This window comes from Heloderma suspectum, chromosome 1 (assembly GCF_057233095.1).
Source record: "Heloderma suspectum isolate Gila_16-S chromosome 1, 16-S_ref, whole genome shotgun sequence".
Lineage (NCBI taxonomy): Eukaryota > Metazoa > Chordata > Lepidosauria > Squamata > Helodermatidae > Heloderma > Heloderma suspectum.
This window is the reverse complement of record NC_139458.1, coordinates 12,226,680-12,249,607: the sequence shown is the minus strand read 5'-3', so window position 1 is coordinate 12,249,607 and position 22,928 is coordinate 12,226,680. Positions and strand designations below refer to the sequence as shown.

At 44.4% G+C, this 22,928-nt stretch overlaps 1 protein-coding gene across 3 annotated transcripts in view; it reads right to left on the bottom strand.

Annotated features, from left to right (window-relative positions):
- Nucleotides 1-22,928, bottom strand: part of DAAM1 (dishevelled associated activator of morphogenesis 1) — a 244,376-nt gene that overhangs the window by 117,610 nt on the left and 103,838 nt on the right. For all 3 annotated transcript variants that reach the window (XM_084835994.1, XM_084836010.1, XM_084836003.1), the window contains exon 3: nt 1,424-1,513. In XM_084835994.1, coding sequence (XP_084692120.1) covers nt 1,424-1,513 — 90 coding nt within the window. The remainder of the gene's footprint in view (nt 1-1,423; nt 1,514-22,928) is intronic.

Sequence of the window (22,928 nt, the reverse complement as noted above, 5' to 3'; positions counted from 1 at the left end):
GGTGCCAGTGGGCTTAGTTCCACTCAGATGGGTCTGGTACCATATGTCCAACCTTGACGGCTGTGTAAGTTTGATTGAAGACTGGTGGCTCTGATTTCAGTGGTGCTGTGAATCCATTCTGGGTTTTAGTCAGAACCAGCCAGAACTCTAAAGAAGCTATCCAAAGTGCTCAACCCTATCCCCAAAATTGGTTCAGCACCTTGGATATTCCTTTAGAGTTCTGGCTGGTTTGAACTAAAACCCAGAATGGATTCACAGCCCCACCAAAATTGGAGCCTCCAGCCTCCACTGGTTCACTGTATCAAACCAAGTGCTGTTTCAACCTGGAGAAAGCTGGGTCTGTTTGCTAGACATAAAGAGATGCAAAGAAAAATTATGAATATATATATTTAAAGAAATCTTGCATTTACACTCGGTTTTCTGAACCAAACATATACTCATACTGCTAGATCTTTGATTGCCTACTAGCTAGGTGTAGATTCAGGACCGTCCACCAGAACTGGAGAACGTCGGTCCCTATCCGACATGGATTCTATTATGTGCACAAATCTAATGGACAAGAGAAATTGGTAATGAAGTAATCTTCTTCCTTCCACCCCTCAAAAAGCATCACTTTGTTTTAATTATGCACGCTACACTGGGCCCTGGGGATATGAGTCACAGTAAAGCTCTAACAAAGCCTTGTTAAAGAGCTGGCCCTTCACGGGGTTGTGTTTTATAAGCTCAGCCTTTTCATTTCCCGAATCACGTTAAGATGCTTTGGGACATAATTTTTATCGCATGAGATTGCAAGATCCTTCCAGTCTCTCAACTTAGTCCAGAAGCAGCAGAAGGGTCTTCCACAGAAAGCTCTTTAGTGTAGGAGGGGAAGATTTTTTTTCATTTACTTAAAGCGTTTCTAGGCTACCTTTCAGGGCAGAAGCCCTTCCTGCAAACTCAGAGCTTCTGTGGCCATGGGGGATTACTGTACTCAGGGTTCTGAGCTGCTAGTGTCAGTTCTAGTAACAAAATGTTTCTGGCTTAAAAAATATAAATGTTGTTTTATGGTGATTTTTTTCATTGTGTATAGAAGTGGAACCTAGATTGCAATAAAAACAGAAGAATCAACAGGAATTATTGTTAAGGAATCAGAACATTATTTCCCTTTTCTTCGTTACAGATTTAGGGTATTTCCTCTGGGTCAACCTGGACCCTTCCAGACGTGTTGAACTACACCTCCCATAACCCCCCAGCCAGCTATGTAGTCCAGCACGTCTGGAAGGCACCAGGTTGGGGAAGACTTACCTAGGTTCTTCAGAAGGATTCAAACACATCCTGAAAATTTTTCATCTACTTTGTTTCTCAAAACCACCCCATTTAAAGAGAGAGAGAGAGAGAGAAAGAAAACCTGTGACGAAAGTGTATTTTATTTCAAGTCTCTTACCTTTTTCTTACTGCAGTAGATCTGCCATTTCTTTTCTGCTGGAAGTGCAAACATGGCTTCTCTATGCTTATCTGTAAGGTCGAGTTCATCCTAGAAAGAAAGGGGGTGGGGGGAAAAGTTTACGTGTCAAAAAAATATCCAGTTCATTGTATTGATTAGCATTATAACTGAGGAGGAGGAATTCTCTTCTCCCTGCAAAGGCTTAATTGATTTAGGGTGCAATCCTATGCATGCTTAGACAGAAAAAAAGTCTTACAACTCCCTGCATGCTTCAGCCAGCACTGGGGCATTGCAGGACTTTCTTCTGTCTAAATATGTATAGGATTGCACCCTTAGCCTGGTTCCATCATTATCCTAACATTGTTTGTGACATTATTGACTGTGGTGTCACAGCTGCTTTAAGGGGCTGTGATTTCTCTTAGTTTCCTTTGGAACGTTACTATTAAATCTAACTAAGCTGACACACCATTAACCATTAATTTTACAGCAGCCTGGCCTCTGCATGCAGTGCTCTGTAGTCCAGGGTGTATAGCAGGGGTGCAGAGCCTCAAGCCTAAGGGCTGAATCTGGGGCTCCAGGGCTTCCCAGATGGCTCCACCCCCTTTCTCCCAACTGCCAGTCATTTGGCTTTCATGTGTCCCCCCCCCCATACTAAAAGGTTGAGATGCCTCTCCTAGGGCTTAGTTTCTGGCAGTAAGAGCTTGAAGCTACAATATGCTAATATTTGGGACCCATCCCTTTGGCCCTGGCTCCACCCACCACTGGAATGTGGCCCCAAGAGCTTGTCCAAAACTGAATTCAGCTCTGAAGCTGGAAGAGGTCTGACACCCTTGACATAGATTTGTAAACAGACACCATGTAGTGACGATGGCCTCCGGCTTAGCAGTACCTCTAGACAATCGTCCCAGATGGATTAGTTTCTCAAGGAGGGCCAGGCTCACACATGGTGATACTGCATCTGCAATTTGCAAGCATCGGACCCCTTCCGATACTGTACAATTCCTAAGCAGGCGGTCACCAAAAAGGAAGGCTATACAACCTTTATGCAAGCCTTCCCTACTTTCCTTTCCAGCCACCCACAAAAATGTTGACATGGGGCTCAGCTCAACCTACTGATGAGTAATTCTGGAGGTTTCTGGATAATAAATAAGGTGAGGGGTGAACAATTCCTTGACCTCTTTTCAGTTCATTCTGTCTGTGTGAACCTCACTCATCTATCCTTTTCCAGTCACCTAGATTGCACATATACCCACACACAGAGTTGGTCCAAACCACAGTTTCACTTGCTGTAGTTTAGTCTCCAGTCCTTGATCTGTGTTCCATGTAGACCAGGAGTGGGCAACTTTGGGGAGCATTTCTGACACCCCAACCCTCCTGTGGGCACCACTCCACAGGGTGCAGTGGACTTTGCAGGTCCCCCATGAAAAATCAACAGTTTTCTGCCAAAATTTAGCAATAAACCACTATGGAGTGTTACAAGGGTCAAATCTGGCTTGACAACAGCAAGCGCTCCATAGCTCTAAGATCGGCAATTCCCCCTTCCACCACTGCATTTGGCGGCATGGGGTGCATGCAGCCTGCGTGTCTCACGTAGCCCACCCCTGCTGTAGACAAATCATGATTTGAATGGTTTCCTAGTTCCCTGTACAACCTGATGCTTTCCCAAACAGCTACCTCTAAGGGCAGAGTCACATCCCAACTATGGTTTGTTGGTTTGGATGAAGTACCAAAACACAGTTGACCAAAATTTAGTTTGCAAGCCACATCACAAACCATAGTTTGGCACTATTTTAAGAACATATTTATAATAATGTATACCCTGCCTCTTCCGCCCAATTAAAATACCTCAGAGCAGCTTAAAGATACAATAGAAAGCCTAAAACCCTAACACAATTACTAATACAGCATACACCCCCCTCTCCCATCATACTGTGAAATGCTTCAGTTCTGATACAAAATCCAGATATTTTCAATGGCTCAATGCATTTATAAGCGAAACCATTCGAGGTCACCAGCCACAAGCCTGTGGTGGGAGAACCCGAAGCTAACAGGGAGGCACACAAAATGTGGATTGTTTGCTTCCAGAATTTTCGTCCCCAGAAACTTTACATATAAGTACCGAGGATCCATTTGGTGTGTGAGACATGCTCAGCTGTTCCAGTATTTTCAGATCACGCTGCTAAAATATTCCTTAATACAAGGATATAGGCCTGCGCAGGGGAGGGAATGGGCTTTTACTCTGGTCCCAAGTCTAAAAGTGCTATGAATTGTTTTCTTGGTAGCAGTTTGGCACAAGCCAACCCAGTCCAGGTTTTCACAGGTTCAGGCCTATAAGGCAGCCCTTTAGCAAAACGGTGGAAGAACCACCAAAGCGTCCCTGTCTGCGCTTGAAGACTGCACCTGCTCCTCCATGTGGGAAACTAGAGAAATTTAATGCTTGTTCAGCCCTTTCAAAAATCTACAAAAGCAGTTCCGTTTGGTTTGTCACAGATTAAAATGCCACACTTGGGGGACCTAGCTGGCAATCCTACACATACAATTAAGCTTTAGGAACATAAGAAGCTGCTTTACATTAAGTCAGACCCTGGGTCCATCTAGCTCAGTATTGTTAACACTGACTGGCAGCGATGGCTCTCCAGAGTTTCAAGCAGGATTCTTCCCTAGCCCTACCTGGAGATGCTGGGGTTCGAACCTGGGACTTTCTGCATGCAAAGCAGGGGCTCTACCACTGAGCTACACCCCATCCCCCACTCTCTCTCCTTATGGTTTTTGACCTTAAATCAGACTTGGACTGGACAGCCCATCAAAAAGGGGACACCTTCAAATACAGGACAGTCCTTTTCCAGCCCTCCAAGCAGTCACTGTGCTGGTTTAAGGTTCTTGAGGGCCCTTGGGCAAGATATCCTGAATGGGCCCCCTCCCTCACTGCCTTCTCACAGCCATTGTCACCAGCTGCTATTGCACCTCATACGTTCATTATCCCTACCACTTACTTGCCTGGCAGGCAGGCAGACAGGCATCCAGTGAGGGGGCAGGCATTGGCATCTACAGCTCCTCCTCCTCACCGCCATCATCATCTGGGGCACAGTGAGAGGCAGGCAAACAACCAGGTTGCAATGGCGAAGAGGAAGAACAAGTAACAGGAACGTAGGAAGCTGCCTTTATACTACGTCAGACCATGGGTCCATCTAGCCCAGTATTGCCCACACTGACTGACAGCAATGGTTCTCCAGGGTTTCAGGCAGGAGTTCTTCCTAACCCTACCTGGAGATGCTGGAATTTGAACATGGGAACTTCTGCATGCAAAGCCTGCGCTCTACCATGGAGCTATGGCCCCTCGCCTGGAGCAGTGCGCAAGAAAACTTCACAGTTTCAGCACAGCAGGTAAGAGGCCGTGCATGGACAGACAACTGTCACGGGCAGGAATTCCAAGCTGCTGCAGCTGCTGACCTCCCAGTGGCCATGTGAACTGACTGCAAGGTAACTGAAAAGGCCAGCTACATACTTAAAAATCAGGCTGAATTGGGAAAGGATGCTTTTCTAAGGAAAAACACAACAACGGAATACTGTATTCATCATCCCAACTTGAAATTCTGCCAGGAAATCCCTCAAGCAATCAGCACATGAGCTCCATCTCATGAAGTTTCAATTAACAACCATGAAGGAGACTAATTAGTGAGTGGGGGATGCCAATTGGCAATTAGCTTTATAGCCCATCTGCAATTTGTTCTCTGACTATGCAGATTGGAGTCTGTGTATAAAGAAAGAGAAAATAAACAAACATGCTGCTAGTTGACCAGGTCTAAGCTATCACCGTTGTGCTTGGGAGTGCAAAAGCAAATAAAATAGCCCCAAATTAGTCTTTCCAAATCTCAGGATTTCCGAGCTGATCTTGCGATCTCTTCAATTATCTCAGCACAAGTTTCATGCCAGTTTAAAGATGTTTAGCCCTTCCTAGCCCTGGAGAAGTAGGGATTGTCTCCCAGGTGTACCTCATTTCAAGGAGCAAAGAGAAAAGGATAACTTCCAGATTTTTGGGCAGTGGCTACAACCAGTCCTAAACCATAGCTCCCTGTATCTTCATACATAGATCGTAACTATTCCACTCTAATCCTATCAAAGAACTGCCAACTTATGCCACATTTAAAACTTACCCATATTTATTAGTTCCTGATACCAAAAGGAACCTTGCAACTAGGTGCCTTACTTCCACACATTTTCCCCCAGAGGACCAAAAAAACTATTAAACCTTCAAGGTTCAAGAAATTCATTTCCACATCTGGCTTTCGAGCTTACACTGTGGAACAAACTCAAGACATTCTATTCATTAGCTCTATAATTCCTTGGCTAGCCTAAATAAAGTTCAACACAGTCAAGTTTTGCATTTCCTACAAAGCTTTCCAGTCACCAGAGCCCATTAAGGGGGGGTGGAAGAAAGAGACAGAAATGCGTGCAGAATAACATAATGATAGAGGCAGGGGAAGAGAATCTACATTTTTGTGTGTGCATCCTACAGGATCATATGATCCATAAAACAAACCAGAGAGCAAAACCAATTCAACATGATACTGTAATTTCCTCAGATCTCATTTCTGAGACAGTTTTGTGATTTTATAGTTCTGACTCAGTTCCGAACCCACTTAATGCCCATGGAAAGCCAATCAAACTTGGAAAGCCAATCAAAACCAGCACAATTAGTAGGGGTGTGTTCAACTGGGAAATCTTTTCTCTTTAAGTAACTGGCACCAACAAGCTCATTTTTAATCCTTCTTTGATGTCATCCAAAACACAGGTGGATAGGTGTGGAAACACCACTTGGACTGTAGACTTCCATTGAAAAGTGTAGTCTCAATATAGGGCGGTATGGAAATGTAACAAATACACAGAATACAGTAAGTAAGCCTAGTTAACACCCTGTGATTACACACACAGGCACAGCCATCAGTTTGGACATCAGTGCTCTTGTCTTTCTTCCAGGATAGCTGGATCAAGAATTATGTATCTCCAGATTATGCATTGTACATAATTGGTTTGTGTTGTTACAAAGGACTTGTCCGCTCCTTTACATGATGCAATATCCCATGTGCATTCTCTATACAATGTTTGTTAGGAATGCTAGCTTTAACTCATTTATCAGCAGTAGACCAATCAAGTAAAACCTGTGCCACTGATGGATCAATGGAGCACGTCACCTAGAATGAAGAGCATGCCACCACATAAATAGGTGGGCAGAGACCAGTTTTCTCTTCCAGTGTCAAAAAAGACAATGTCTGTGTCTTTCAACTTGTATCTAAAGCTGGCAGGAATGTTTCGAATTTCAGGGCAAAAAAAATATGCCCAGCAATAAGATTGAATCTCAGGAAATTGAAGCTCTTAGTCTTCTGCTGAAATCAGTTTCAAATGGCTCTTTAAACTGGGTCTTCCATAGTACTGATGGAATATACAGTTGTTCAGTCTTTGAAGACATTTGGTTCTGGTATGAGTATAGATAAAATTCTATATTCCAAATTCCTAAAGGGATATATTAAATAAATATATTATGGTTACACATTTTTTGGGAATATCAGTTCTTTCACTCACCTGAATTTATACTCCACAATTTAATAAATGGACATTTTCAAAAGCAGCTTACAAATTACATTTAAACCCACATCATAACATTTAGACATTATTAAAAAGGCAGATCAACTAACTGACTGAAGCTCTAATGTGCATTCATCCAATTATACCATAATAAGATGCCTAATTAGTAAACAGATTGTCCTGGAAGGCTTAGAGGACATACTAGTCAAGAAGCTAGACAACAACTTTATTGCCTCTCTCCAACAGGAACACAACAGCAACAGAAAGCTCCCAACTTCCACCTAGACACAACTAAATCCAGCACCATCTAGTGACTAAACTATATAATTACACTATCCACACACAGATTTTGTCTTCCACTTATGGATGGGCAGTTGCTTCAGGGAGGACAAGAGGAAATACTTCTTGACATAATGCACCACTTATGTAATTTACTACTACAAGATACTGTAATGGCTACCAGCTAAGATGGCTTTTAAAAAGGATTAAACCATATTATGGCAATGCCTTTATTAGGCCAACTCAAAGGTTACCAAAAATGTGCAAGCTTTTGAGATATCCAAATCTCTTCATCAGGTTATATGTTTCAGAAAGCAGGTGTGTATGTATGGGGGGATAGGAGGAAAAAGGCTGACGACGTTAAAGTTATAAAGTGTGCATCATCAGAGTAACAGCTGGATTTTATATGTTCAAAAATGGGGGGGGGCATTGTTTGATTCTTGTGCCCAACAGTCCTACGGGCAATCCCAGATGCAATATGAAACTATCACATCACCTGGTAGAGCCTAGTTTTAATGTCTGTAGCTCTTTTCCTTCCCCATTTCTTCTTAAGACTCTGACCATGCAGACTTCTTGACTTTGACATCAAGTCTTTCTCCTCCTCCCTTCCCCCACCACACATATATCCTTTTTTGTAACATCTTGGATGATGAAGCCCCTTCATGGATCACTGCCTTGTTGTGGCGAAGGGGCTTGCATAACTCAGTGAAGCCATAAGCTATGCTGTGCAGGGCCACTCAAGACGGACAGGTCATGGTGGAGAGTTCTGACAAAATGTGGTCCACTGGAGAAGGAAATGGCAACCCACTCCAGTATTCTTGCCAAGAAAACCCCATGGAACGTATCACAAGGCTAAAAGAGATGACGCCGGAAGATGAGACCCTCAGGACGGAAGGTGTCCAATATACTACTGGAGAAGAGCAGAGGGTATTTCCAAGCAGCGCCAGAAAGAGTGAAGCGGCTGGGCCAAAGCCGAAAGGACACTCAGCTGTGGACGTGTCTGGTGTTGAAAAGAAAATCTGATGCTGTAAAGAACAATATTGCTTAGGAACCTGGAATGTAAGGTCAATGAAACAAGGTAAGCTGGAGGTGGTCAAACATGAGATCGCAAGACTGAACATCGACATCTTGGGAATCAGCGAACTAAGATGGACAGGCATGGGCGAATTTAATTCAGGTGACCATCATATCTACTACTGTGGGCAAGAATCCCTTAGAAGAAATGGAGTAGCACACATAGTCAACAAAAGGGTGGGAAAAGCAGTACTTGGGTACAATCTCAGAAACGATAGAATGATCTCAGTACGAATCCAAGGCAAACCATTCAACGTCACAGTAATTCAAGTCTATGCCCCAACCACTGAGGCCGAAGAAGCTGAGGTTGATCGGGTCTATGAAGACCTACAACACCTTCTAGAACTAACACCAAAAAAAGATGTCCTCTTCATCATAGGGGATTGGAATGCTAAAGCAGGAAATCAAGAAATCACCGGGATAACAGGCAAGCATGGCCTTGGTGTACAAAATGAAGCAGGACAAAGGCTAATAGAGTTTTGCCAAGAGAACACGCTGATCATAGCAAACACTCTTTTCCAACAGCACAAGAGGCGACTCTGCACATGGACATCACCAGATGGTCAATATCAAAATCAGATTGATTATGTCCTTTGCAGCCAAAGGTGGAGAAGCTGTATACAGTCAGTAAAAACAAGACCTGGAGCTGACTGTGGCTCAGATCATGAGCTTCTGGTTGCAAAATTTCGGCTCAAGTTGAAGAATGTAGAAATCATTCAGGTATGACCTAAATCATATCCCTTATGAATAGACAGTGGAGGTGACGAATAGATTTAAGGGATTAGACCTGATAGACAAAGTGCCTGAGGAACTAAGGACGGAGGTCCGTAACATTGTTCAGGAGGCAGCAACGAAATCCATCCCAAAGAAAAAGAAATGCAAAAAAAGCAAAATGGCTGTTTGAGGAGGCTTTACAAGGAGCTGAGGAAAGAAGGGAAGTGAAAAGCAAGGGAGAAAGGGGAAGATATAGCCAACTGAATGCAGAGTTCCAGAGAATAGCAAGGAGAGACAAGAAGGCCTTCTTAAATGAACAATGCAAAGAAATCGAGCAAAATAACAGAATGGGAAAGACTAGAGATCTCTTCAAGAAAATTGGAGATCTCAAGGGAACGTTTTGTGCAAAGACGGGCATGATAAAGGACAAAGAAGGCAGAGACCTAACAGAAGCAGATGAGATTAAGAAGAAGTGGAAAGAATACACAGAAGAACTATACAGGAAAGATCTGAATGTCCCTGATAGCCATGATAGTGCGGTCACTGAACTTGAGCCAGACATCCTCGAGAGTGAAGTCAAGTGCGCCTTAGGAAGCATGACTAACTACAAAGCTAGCGGAGATGACAGTACTCCGGCTGAGCTATTTAAAATCCTAAAAGATGATGCTGTTAAAGTGCTGCACTCAATATGCCAACAAATTTGGGACACTCAACAGTGGCCACAAGACTGGAAAAGGTCAGTTTACATTCCAATCCCAAAGAAGGGCAATGCCAAAGAGTGTTCAAACTACCGTACAATTGCGCTCATTTCACATGCCAGCAAGGTGATGCTCAAAATCTACAAGCTAGGCTTCAGCAGTATGTGAACTGAGAACTACCGGAACTACAAGCTGGATTTCGAAGAGGCAGAGGAATCGCCAACATTCGCTGGATCATGGAGAAAGCAAGAGAATTCCAGAAAAATGTCTATTTCTGCTTCATTGACTACGCTAAAGCCTTTCATTGTGTGGATCACAACAAACTGTGGCAAATTCTGAAAGAGATGGGAGTACCACACCACCTTACCTGTCTCCTGAGAAACCTATACGAGGGCCCAGAAGCAACAGTAAGAACCAGACATGGAACACTGATTGGTTCAAAATTGGGAAAAGACTATGACAAGGCTGCATATTGTCACCCTGCTTATTTAACTTATATGCAGAGTACATCATGAGAAACGCTGGGTTGGATGAATCACAGGTCGGAATTAAGATTGCTGGGAGAATTATCAACAACCTCAGATACGCAGACGATACCACCCTAATGGCAGAAAGCAAAGAAGATCTAAAGAGCCTCTTGTTGAGGGTGAAAGTGGAGAGTGCAAAAGCTGGTTTGAAACTCAACATTAAACAAACTAAGATCATGGCATCTGGCCCCATCACTTCCTGGCATATAGAAGGGGAAGAAATGGAAGCAGTGACAGATTTTATTTTCTTGGGCTCCAAGATCACCGCAGACGGTGACTGTAGCCACGAAATTAAAAGACGCTTGCTCCTTGGGAGGAAAGCTATGGCAAACCTAGACAGCACAGTCAGAAGCAGAGACATCACCTTGCCGTCAAAGGTTCATATAATCAAAGCTATGGTCTTCCCAGTAGTAACGTATGGCTGTGAGAGCTGTACTATAAGGAAGACTGAGCGCCGAAGAATGGATGCTTTCGAACTGTGGTGCTGGAGAAGACTCTTACGAGTCCCCTGGACTGCAAGGAGGTCAAATCAGTCAATCCTAAAGGAAATCAACCCTGAGTGCTCATTGGAAGGACAGATACTGAAGCTGAAGCTCAAATATTTTGGCCACCTAATGCAAAGAGAAAACTCACTGGAAAAGACCCTGATGCTGGGAAAGATTGAAGGCAAAAGGAGAAGGGGACGGCAGAGGATGGGATGGCTAGATAGCATCACCGATGCAATGAATATGAACTTGAGCACACGCCGGGAGAGAGCAGAAGACAGGAAGGCCTGGCGTGGTATGGTCCATGGGGCACGAAGAGTCGGCACGACTTAACGACTGAACAACAACAACAACAAGCCTGATGAAAACATCTGGAGATCTTGAAAGCTTACAGATGTTAGTGACCTCTTGAGTTGGCTTAATAAAGGTATGACCCTAATATAGCTTTTGGAATTCATATTGTGTATTTAATGTGCAGAGTGCTATGCAAGTTTGTTTTGTGTGAGAATGATAGATGGAATGGGGGAACCTACAAAGCCCTCAAACAGAAACCTTTAAGAATAGGTAGGTTCTCTCTGAGCTACAGAGTGTAATCCACACCCTATGACAAAGGCAGGTTACTCATAGCTTCACATCCTTTTGAGCATCAGCTTACACTTAAACTTTCAACATAAAAGCTTCGCCTGGCATTTCTTCAGTTAGCTTGCACCCAACTGCTTGCTACCAAGAAAACAATTCACACCTTCCTTAGACTTGGGACCAGAAGCTAAAGACATCTTTGACTGATAAGTATGGATTAGCTAAAAGGGGAAAGGCACTTTTTATGAACACTTTCCAAAACAGTGAACAGCCCTGCACTTTTGACAGGCGTCAGTTTGAAAGAGGCAAAATGGTTCGCCCACTGGAAGTGGGGCAACACAGCTTCATTTCTCCTGACTGGCCACATATTGGGACATTCTACCATTTAGTAAGATTAGTGTTTTGGACTATAACTCCTATAAACTCTAGCCAACACAGCCAACGGTCGGGGATTAGGGGTGTTGCAGTCCAAAACACCTGGACAGCAGCAGGTAACCTCCTTCAGCATGAAGGAATCCTTGACTGGGTAGGGTCATTCATGTGACTACTCACAAGAAGAGTATGTGCATTTTTAAAACAAACAAACAAACAAATAAATTTTTAAAAAATGGTGCCAAAGCAGCAGTTACAGATCAGCAAAACAACAGCAACACACAATGTGAGCCAGTGGGGGCAGAAAGAATGAAGGGAAACTTTAGCCCCCTAAAAGTTCACCCTGAAAAATTAAACAGGTGCATATTCACTAATAAGACCTTCAAATGCATAGCGATTTCCTCCAACTAGCAGTTATGAATAACCCTACCAATACCATCTATGACTCCTATCAGCCATCACCTATTCCAGACAATACACTCCATGCCAGCCTTCTTTAATCTGGTGCCCTCCAGATGTGTTGGACCACAACTCCCATAATTCCCAGCCACCATGTGTTTTATTTGTTATTTTATTGCATTTATATCCCACCTTTTTTCCTCTTGCAAGAAACCCAAGGCGGCTTACATTCTCCTCCTCCTCTGCTCCATTTTATCCTCACAACAACAACCCTGTGAGGTAGGCTGGGCTGAGAGTCTGTGACTGGCCCAAAGTCACCCAGGGAGCTTCCATGGCTGAGTGGGGACTAGAACCTGGATCTCCCAGCTCCCAGTCCAGCCCTCTAGCCACTACACCACACTGGCTCTCTGAGGACCACCAGCTGTGGCAGCTCTCCCCATCATCTGCTTGCAGATCCTTTCTTGATCCAGAGAGCAAACCTGGGGCCTATTTCATGCAAAGCAAGCCCTTTGCCTCTGAGCAATGTTCTCTTTCTTTGCCCGGGCTAAGTTCTCTTTTGGCCAAAGCTGAGTTTGCATCTATTTAGCTTTGCCCATCCTCTCTACTATTGCATTTTTCCAGAAGTTAATTGCACTCTTTGAAGCACTCAACACTGCTGATGCAAGTAACACAACCCAGGAATAATAATTAAAAGACAAAACAGTGTGTGAAGTGGCAGAAGACATCAGAAGCAATGTTTCTTGCAAATGTACTGAGTGTTCCGCCCTGGTGACAGCTGATCTTTAATGACAGAGGCACACGAAGCTTGGCTGTGGCAGTTTCAAGGGCTGGGCAAAATCCCAGGATATAGAAACAGAGAAATTACACATTTGTTCCATAGAAATAATTTATATAGCATCTTCCCCCACCCATATGGTGCCAACCAAATCCGGCACAAGCATGGTTTGCTGTTAAAGAGTGTAACAATAGAGCTAACCCGAAATGGTTTGAGAGGTTGGCGTTATACATGTATCATCTAAACAGCCAAATTTCCTTTCTATCCATCAAACTGTAAACAAACTACATAAGCACATTGTAAAATATGAGCTAGGAGGTTCCTTGTAGTATTGCACACACCAAGCATAACAAAGTATATGAGCAGGATGGGGAAAACAAGGGAGGCAGAAAAATTTAACTGGTTGCAGTTGAACTTGTAAAAGGCCATTTGTCTGATCACCTACGGTGAGCAAGGATCATCTCCAGAAGCTTTTCTGAGCTGGGGGAGAGCAGGCTCTTGTATTTTCGAGCCATTCACATGCAAAAAAAAATTCACTGGCATGTGCAAGCAGGTTGTTGTTGTTCTTCAGTCGTTAAGTCATGTCCGACTCTTCCTGACCCCATGGACCACAGCACGCCAGGCCTTCCTGTCCTCCGCTCTCTCCCGGAGTGTGCTCAAGTTCATGTTCATTGCATCGGTGCTTTCTTGCATTTCTTTTTCTTTGGGATGGATTGAGTTGCTGCCTCCTGAACAATGTTACGGACCTATGTCCATAGTTCCTCAGGCACTCTGTCTATCAGGTCTAATCCCTTAAATCTATTCGTCACCTCCACTGTCTATTCATAAGGGATATGATTTAGGTCATACCTGAATGATTTCTACATTCTTCAACTTGAGCCGAAATTTTGCAACCAGAAGCTCATGATCTGAGCCACAGTCAGCTCCAGGTCTTGTTTTTACTGACTGTATACAGCTTCTCCACCTTTGGCTGCAAAGGACATAATCAATCTGATTTTGATATTGACCATCTGGTGATGTCCATGTGCAGAGTCGCCTCTTGTGCTGTTGGAAAAGAGTGTTTGCTATGATCAGCGTGTTCTCTTGGCAAAACTCTATTAGCCTTTGTCCTACTTCATTTTGTACACCAAGGCCATGCCTGCCTGTTATCCCGGTGATTTCTTGACTTCCTGCTTTAGCATTCCAATCCCCTATGATGAAAAGGACATCTTTTTTTTTATGTTAGTTCTAGAAGGTGTTGTAGGTCTTCATAGAACCGATCAACCTCAGCTTCTTCGGCCTCAGTGGTTGGGGCATAGACTTGAATTACTGTGATGTTGAATGGCAATTAAAAGCAAGAACTGAGATCAGGTTAATGTGGTGCTAAGAGCTGAAAAAGCCCCATACGCTTAAGGCAACATTAAAATATAGCCATTATTTCCAAGACCTGGGAAGCACATCATCACTGAACTCAAGCACTCAGTACAGTGTCACTTGAGTTATGAGATCATTTCTGGACACCACACCATTGAAGATGCAAAGAAAAAGTTGGATTAAGGGCACAATCTTATCCAGATAGGCGGCCGCAGCCAAACTCGGAGGCGACCGCCTATCCAAAGCAGGGCAGGAGAAGCACGGAGGGGATAGTTCCCTCTGCGCTTCTCTTGCCCTGCTTTTTCTGCTAGACAGCTGATTGTGGCTGTCTAGCTGTGGGAGGACGGAGGCTGCTGTATGACACATAGGTCATGTTGTACAGGCAGTTCCGTCCTCCCTGCCCCAGAACGCCCCCAGCCACGCCCCCTTTCAGCCCCTCCGTGCTCCTCTTGCGAGCGCAGAGGACAGGGTTGTTCTGCGCTGCCTCCGAGGCAGCACGGAAGTGGGGGGAGGTCAGTTCTCCAGGAACCGACTTTGGAACACGGGCTCTGAGGCCAGTTCCTGGATAACACGATATCCTATGGCCATCTAGCCGCTGTCTAGCGGCCATAGAATTGCTCCCTAAGAAAGGCTGAGTAAACTGGAAACATTTAGCTTGAAATAAAATCAAAAGTCAAAGACAAGGGGTTATTGCCATAGGATAACCAAGCATGTCAATTTATATTGCACTTGTCCTCCAAGGAGCTTAGGGCAGCTTACATGGTTTTCCTCCACCCCTTTGATCCACACAACAAACCTGTGAGTTAGGCTAGGTTGAGAGAGATTGCTATAAAGCTCACAGTCTGAGTGAGGATTTGAACCTGGGCCTCACAAATTCTAGTCTGACACTCTAACCAGAGGTGGGCCACTTACAGGACCAGCCCAAGGCATCTTGTCCTTGCAAGGTACAAGATGGTGCTCCTCTCCATTCCACATACTGAAGCTGACTGGATTGGCAGTTGAATCTTACTTCAACCCTGATAACAGGATAGTACACTTAAGGGGCAGCAGGCGGTACACTTAGGGGTGCAGGATGGACATCTGGCAGACATGTTCTCCAAGAGAGAGGAATGGTTGGGGGCTCAGGAGGAAAGGCTGGGGGCTGGCTGCCTCCCGCACAGCACCTGCCGCCTGAAGCGGTTGCCTCACTCTGCCTAAAGGTAGAGCTGGCCCTCGCCACTTGTGGACCTCCAGATATTTTGGCCGACAACTCCCATAACCCCCCACCATTGGCTATGCTGGTTAGAGCTGATATTTTGCAGGCCAAAATATCTGGAGGGCCAGAAGCAGCCCATCCCTGCTCTAACATTACACCGCACTGGCTCTCTGGAGAAGATGCTATGTAAACAAGAGATTAAATCAGACACATTGTACTCTGGAGGATATTTAGTGGTAAGGATTTCACACTTAAAAACCCATTTCAAATTTGTCAGTATTTAACATTGTTAAAGACCATGAGACCTACTGGCAACAGAAAAACTGGCGCATCAATTGAGACTGAAAAGGTTGAGTCAAACCAGAAAAATTTAAGCCAAGTAATTTCACTCCCACCTCTTAAAAAATGGGATAGAAAGCTGCCTTGCACTGAATCAGACAATTGGTCCAATCAGTTCAGTATTCTCTACATTGATTGGAAGGGGTTCTCTAGGGTTTCAGACAGGAGCCTTTCCCAGCCCTACCTGGGAAGTAGGTATTTCAATTGTGCCTGTAAGCTGCCTTGAGTGACATTTTATGGTGGAAAGGCAAGGTACAAATCAAATAAATATATAAATAAATACCCGGAGATGCTGGGCATTGAACCTGGGACCTTCTCTATGCAAAGCAGGGCCCCTACCACTGAGCTACGGCCCATCCCAATGCAGTCTGATAATCCCCTTAACATTTACTAGGAGGGTTGGTTTGCCCAATGCTTTAAGTTTTTAGGATGTATTTGTAACCACTAAGCAAAATATTAAGTATAATTATATTTTAGATGCTTGACTATGTTTTTTGGCATTTGATGTTGTGATACGGTATCACTGTTCTATATTTTTTGTTCAATAAAATATTTTTAAAAGCTTTAAGAATCCTGTGAGTTACAAGCAGCCCTGAACTGCCCAAGCAGTTTAACAATTCAGGGGATCAAATGAAGTTAGTTATCTTGTGCAGTGTTTAATTTATGAGAAGATAGTGTTGCTATAAACACAGCTGACACCCCTGAAAGTTTTGGAAAAAAACCACCACCACCCAGGGATAAGTGCTTCCATGTAGATGAGGCAGCTGTCTGTCTAAAAGGTTGAGAGATTATGGGGAGAAACAGAAACATTCCATCTGTGTCAATATCATCCAAAAATCTGGCATCCCACTTCTTCTTGCTGCTGCTGCTGCTTGGGCATTCCAATTTCCCACCTTGTAATGATCGTTATTGAATACCACTTAATACACTTACCACTTTAGAATGAATTTTTAAAGAAGCAAACATGAGCCAACCAGAAATGCCTGACCAGCTAAAAACATTTGAGATATTTGCAGGGAGAGGGGGAAATTCAAATTTCTGTAAAACGTCCAATTTAAGATGGAAACCAGTTTTGACATAGGTGACAAGTTAATTTTAGGTTTTGAGTAAAAGCTAAGAACATCTCTGCTTATACACTGACAGTGACAAATAGGTATGGCATATATATAGAGAGAGGGAGAGGGAGAGGATACAGCAGCATATCTGAGAACTGCTAAGTAATACGAAGGCTAGTAATGTATGACTGCCCAATGTGCCTCACATACATTATCCCAGTCTTATATTTAAGCACTAGTGTGGCAGCCATAGGCAATCAGGAACTGCATGCAGACGAGCGCATGGAATTGCCTGCAGGCATATGAGCGGGTCAGCAGGGTAGCGATGGAGCACTCCATCCTGCTCCAGTGCCCAGCGCAGAAACCAAGTAAGTTAGTAGAGGAGGGAAGCCCCTCCTCTGTGCCCAGCATAGAAATGAAGCACTCTGTCCCTTGCCTGCCAGCCCCAGCAGTGCTAGTGATTTTTGTGGCAGGGCTGAACTATCCCAGTAATCCTTACAGCAAACTTATAGTTTGGGAGAGCCAGTGTGGCACAGTGGTGAGAGCAGTGGACTGGGAGCCGTTAGATCCGGGTTCTAGTCCCCACTCGGCCACGGAAGCTCACTGGGTGACTTTGGGCCAGTCACAGAGTCTCAGCCCAACCTACCTCCCAGGGTTGTTGTTGTGAGGACAAAATGGAGAGGAGGAGGATAACATAAGCTGCCTTGGGTTCCTTTGTTGTTGTTTATTCGATCAGTCGCTTCCGACTCTTCATGACTTCATGGACCAGCCCACGCCAGAGCTTCCTGTCGGCCATCACTACCCCCAGCTCCCCCAAGGTCGAGTCCGTCACCTCCAGAATATCATCCATCCATCTTGCCCTTGGTCGGCTCCTCTTCCTTTTGCCTTCCACTTTCCCTAGCATCAGCATCTTCTCCAGGGTATCCTGTCTTCTCATTATGTGGCCAAAGTACTTCAGTTTTGCCTTTAACATCATTCCCTCAAGTGAGCAGTCTGGCTTTATTTCCTGGAGGATGGACTGGTTTGATCTTCTTGCAGTTCAAGGCACTCTCAGAATTTTCCTCCAGCACCACAGTTCAAAAGCATCTATCTTCCTTCGCTCAGCCTTCCTTATGGTCCAGCTCTCGCAGCCATAGGTTACTACGGGGAATACCATTGCTTTCACTATGCGGACCTTGGTTGTCAGTGTGATGTCTTTGCTCTTCACTATTTTATCAAGATTTGTCATTGCTGTCCTCCCAAGAAGTAAATGTCTTCTGATTTCCTGGCTGCAGTCAGCGTCTGCAGTAATCTTTGCGCCTAGAAAGACAAAGTCTGTCACTGCCTCCACGTTTTCTCCCTCTATTTGCCAGTTATCAATCAAGCTGGTTGCCATAATCTTGGTTTTGTTGAGGTTTAACTGCAACCCAGCTTTTGCACTTTCTTCTTTCACCTTCGTCATGAGGTTCCTCAGCTTCTCCTCGCTTTCAGCCATCAAAGTGGTATTATCTGCATATCTGAGATCGTTAATGTTTCTTCCAGCGATTTTAACTCCAGCCTTGGCTTCATCAAGCCCAGCACGTCACATGATGTGTTCTGCATACAGGTTGAATAGGTAGGGTGAGAGTATACAACCCAGCCGTACTCCTTTCCCAGTCTTAAACCAGTCCATTGTTCCGTGGTCTGTTCTTACCTTTGCTACTTGGTCATTATACAGATTCCTCAGGAGGCAGACAAGATGACTTGGTATCCCCATACCACCAAGAACTTGCCACAATTTGTGATGATCCACACAGTCAAAGGCTTTAGAATAGTCAATAAAACAGAAATAGATGTTTTTCTGAAACTCCCTGGCTTTCTCCATTATCCAGCGGATATTGGCAATTTGGTCTCGAGTTCCTCTGCCTTTTCTAAACCCAGCTTGTACATCTGGCAATTCTCATTCCATGAATTGCTGGAGTCTACCTTGCAAGATCTTGAGCATTACCTTACTGGCATGTGAAATAAGTGCCACTGTTTGATAGTTTGAACATTCTTTGGTGCTTCCCTTTTTTGGTATGGGGATATAAGGTGATTTTTTCCAATCTGTTGGCCATTCGTGTGTTTTCCAAATTTGCTGGCATATGGCATGCATCACCTTGACAGCATCATCTTGCAAGATTTTAAGCAGTTCAGCTGGGATATCGTCATCTCCTCCTGCCTTGTTATTAGCAATGCTTCTTAAGGCCCATTCAACCTCACTCTTCAGGATGTCTGGCTCTAGCTCACTGACCACACTGTCAAATCTATCCCTGATATTATTATCCTTCCTATACAGATCTTCCATATATTCTTGCCACCTTTTCTTGATCTCTTCTGCTTCTGTTAGGTCCTTGCCATCTTTGTTTTTGATCATACCCATTTTTGCCTGGAATTGACCTGATATTTCTAATTTTCTGGAAGAGGTCTCTTGTCCTTCCTATTCTATTATCTTCTTCCGCTTCCACGCATTGCTTGTTTAAAAATAAGTCCTTATCTCTTCTGGCTAACCTCTGGAATTTTGCATTTAATTGGGCATATCTCCCCCTATCACTGTTGCCTTTTGCTTTCCTTCTTTCTTGGGCTGCTTCCAATGTCTCAGCAGACAGCCATCTTGTCTCCTTGGTTTTCTTTTTCTTTGGGACGTTTTTTGTTGCCGCCTCCTGAACAATGTTGTGAACTTCTGTCCATAGTTCTTCCGGGACCCTATCTACTAAATCTAGTCCCTTAAATCTATTCTTCACCTCCACTGCATATTCATGAGGAATATTCGTGAGCTCATATCTAACTGATCTGTGGGTCTTCCCTATTCTCGTTAGTCGGATTCTAAATTGTGCAATAAGAAGTTCGTGATCTGAACTACAATCAGCTCCAGGTCTCGTTTTTACCGACTGCATAGATGTCTGCCACCTTTGGCTACAAAATATGTAGTCAGTCTGATTTCGGTGTCGACCGTCTGGTGAAGTCCATGTATAAAGTCGTCTCTTAGGTTGTTGGAAGAGAGTGTTTGTTATGCACAGTGAGTTGTCTTGACAAAATTCTATCAGCCTATGTCCTGCTTCATTTTGTTCTCCCAGACCATGCTTGCCTGTAATTCCAGGTGTCGTTTGACTACCCACCTTAGCATTCCAGTCTCCTATAATGAAAATAACATCTTTTTTTGGTGTACTATGCAGTAGGTGCTGCAGATCCTCATAGAACTGATCTACTTCTGCTTTTTCAGCATCTGTGGTTGAGGCGTATATTTGGATCACTGTGATGTTAAATGGCTTACCCTGAATTTGAATTGAGATCATTCTGTCATTTTTTGGATTGTATCCAAGCACTGCTTTAGCCACTTTATTATTAATTATGAAGGCTACTCCATTTCTTCTGTGGTCCTCTTGTCCACAGTAGTAGATCTGGTGGTCATTTGATGTGAAATGGCCCATTCCAGTCCATTTCAGTTCACTGACACCCAAAATGTCTATATTTAATCTTGACATCTCCCCAATAACCACATCCAATTTGCCCTGGCTCATAGATCTTACATTCCAGGTTCCTATGGTGTGTTGATCTTTAGAACATCGGATTCGTCGTTCACCACCAGCACCATCGGCTGCTAGCCGTCCTTTCGGCTTTGAGCTAGCTGCGTCATCACATCTGGGGCTCTGTTCCTCCCCAGTAGCATTTTGACCATCTTCCAACCTGGAAGTCCCATCTTCCGATGGTATACCAAGGTATCTCTGGTTGTACTGATCCATTTAGTTTTCATGGCAAGAATACTGGGGTGGGGTGCCGTTTCCTTCCCCAGGGATTGTATTTAGTCTGACCTCTCTGCCATGACCTTCCCGTCTTGGGTGTCCCTTCAAGGTTTAGCTCATGACGTCATTGAGGTGCTCAAGCTCCAGCACCACGACAACGTAACCATCTCCTTGAAAAAAGGCAGGATATAAATGCAATAAATGCTGTTTGCAAATCATGAGAACACATCCCCTTTGCAATCCTGAACACAAATGCGAGCAGGAGCACTTTTTTTGAGAAATATTCATAAATTCCCAAATTTGTAATTGTGGTTGAAAACTGTATTTTTTTAATGTGCACTTTGACGTGAGCGGTTTTTTTTTTTTAATGCACATTTTCATGCTTTAGTCAATCGGGGGGAGTGCACACTTTTGCGTAGAAATGTGCACTTTCTCCATTTGAAAGTGTTGAAAAACAGGTCAAAAATTAAAACAGGAATGAGCTGAAATGAGCTTAGAAGTGAATTTTAGAGAATTTAGGTGAGCTCTAAAAGCACTGGTTCTCCTGTCACTACTTATAGAGTAGGTTAGTATTATCACCCCCATACTGCAGATGAAAAGTTGTGCAGTGGGAGGGCTGATTCAGTCTATGGCGGAAATCTATGGAAATTTGAGCAAATCAAATGGGGAAAGTTGTGCAAACTGAGTGCGAGCGCATATTTGGCAATTTGTGAACATTTAGCAGCCTTGTGATCAGGGCTGCAAACAAGGCAAGCTCAGATGTTTTGCAAGCAAAAATGAAATTTCTGGTACACCCCTATTTAAAAATATACCACGTTACTCTGAGAGATGGGAGAACCTAACCCTGCTTACCTCAGACTTGAAAACAAGCAGAGTTATTTTAAAAAAATAGGAAAGAATTGGTTTATTTTGTGAATCCGACCAAGGCAGTGGCGGCAGCGGCGGCAGCAGAAGAAAAAAATTTATCTGGGCAGATTAGTGTCCCAATAACTGAAGCTAAATCCCCTTAGTCCTTCAAACACCCTCCTGCTTTCGAAGGCTGCTGCCAGACACAAGTCTACCTGCTGTGGTGGACCCTCTTACCCCACGGGTTTTTGTCCCCTGGTGAGAGTTCTCCCAGGGTCACCTCTCATCTCCTGAGCAGATTTTAATCCAAGATGGGGAATAATTTTCAGCCTAAAGCTCACTTCCTCTTTGAGCCTGGCAAACTTCACCTGCATCTCTCTCTACTTACAGGACTGTCGGGATTCCTTTTGCCCCCACTTAACTCCAAATGCCAAAACATACACAGACAAGAGGCTTCAGTCAGCTTTTAATTCACTACTTCACAGGGTCATACAGATGCAAATTCTCAGTGACTCTCAGTCTACAGGGAAATGCCTTCAGGGGGTTCAAAAGGTAGTTGTGAAAGTTGCCTGCCGTCTGAGGAGGAAGGCGGTCTCACTAGCCTAACTTAAGGGGGGGAGCCCTCTCTCGTGAGGCTTCTAAGCGCAGCTTTTCACACAAGGCCAATTGGGTAGACCGTCTAAGTTCCACCCCTGCCTTCTCTCTCTTTGCTCTGCGCCTGGCGGCTATTAAATCGGACTCCCCAAACTTTGCCTCCCCCTGTTCGCTGTCTCTTATGGGGGCAGGGTGAAGAGGGACCCTCATCCTCTGCCAGCTGGACCTTTGAAATCTGAGGAGCCTGCCTAGTCATGTCTGGACTAGCCTGAGAAAATACCTCCCCCATGTCTGGCGGTTCTCCTTCAGAATCTGAACTACTATCCCATTCCCTGCGCTCAGAAACACCCCTGACAAGGACACTGCTTAGGCCAACTTTTAAGTGTGGTAAGACTGAGCTTCACACGCTTCCTCCTGACTCCCCACATGACTCCTTTGTTGCTCACAGACATGGGGTCCCCTACAGGGTGCCCGCAAGTGCCACTGCACCCCAACGACCATGCTGAGGTGCCTGCCAAGCTGTTTCCCCCCTCTGCAAATGAATGGGGTGATTTCTCCATTCACTTGTATGGAGGGGGAGGGTGCCCTGCCAAAACATGGTCGGAGAGGGATTGATGCCCACCCCTCCAAGGACGCTTGGGGAACATGGCTGTTAACAGGGGGTGGGCTTCTCCCTCCCTCCAGCCAGTTTTCAGAAGGGCAGCTTCTCTTCACCCCATGTAAACAAGTGGAGAAATTGCTCCGTTCACTTACATGGGGATGGAGAAAAAAGATCCAGAGAAAAAGAGAGCGCGCGCACACACAGGGTATACATGCGCACATATACACAGAGAACAGGGTGCTCCCAACGTTTTTTTGACTGGCCACTCCATCCCCCTAGAGCAGTCCAGGACACTTT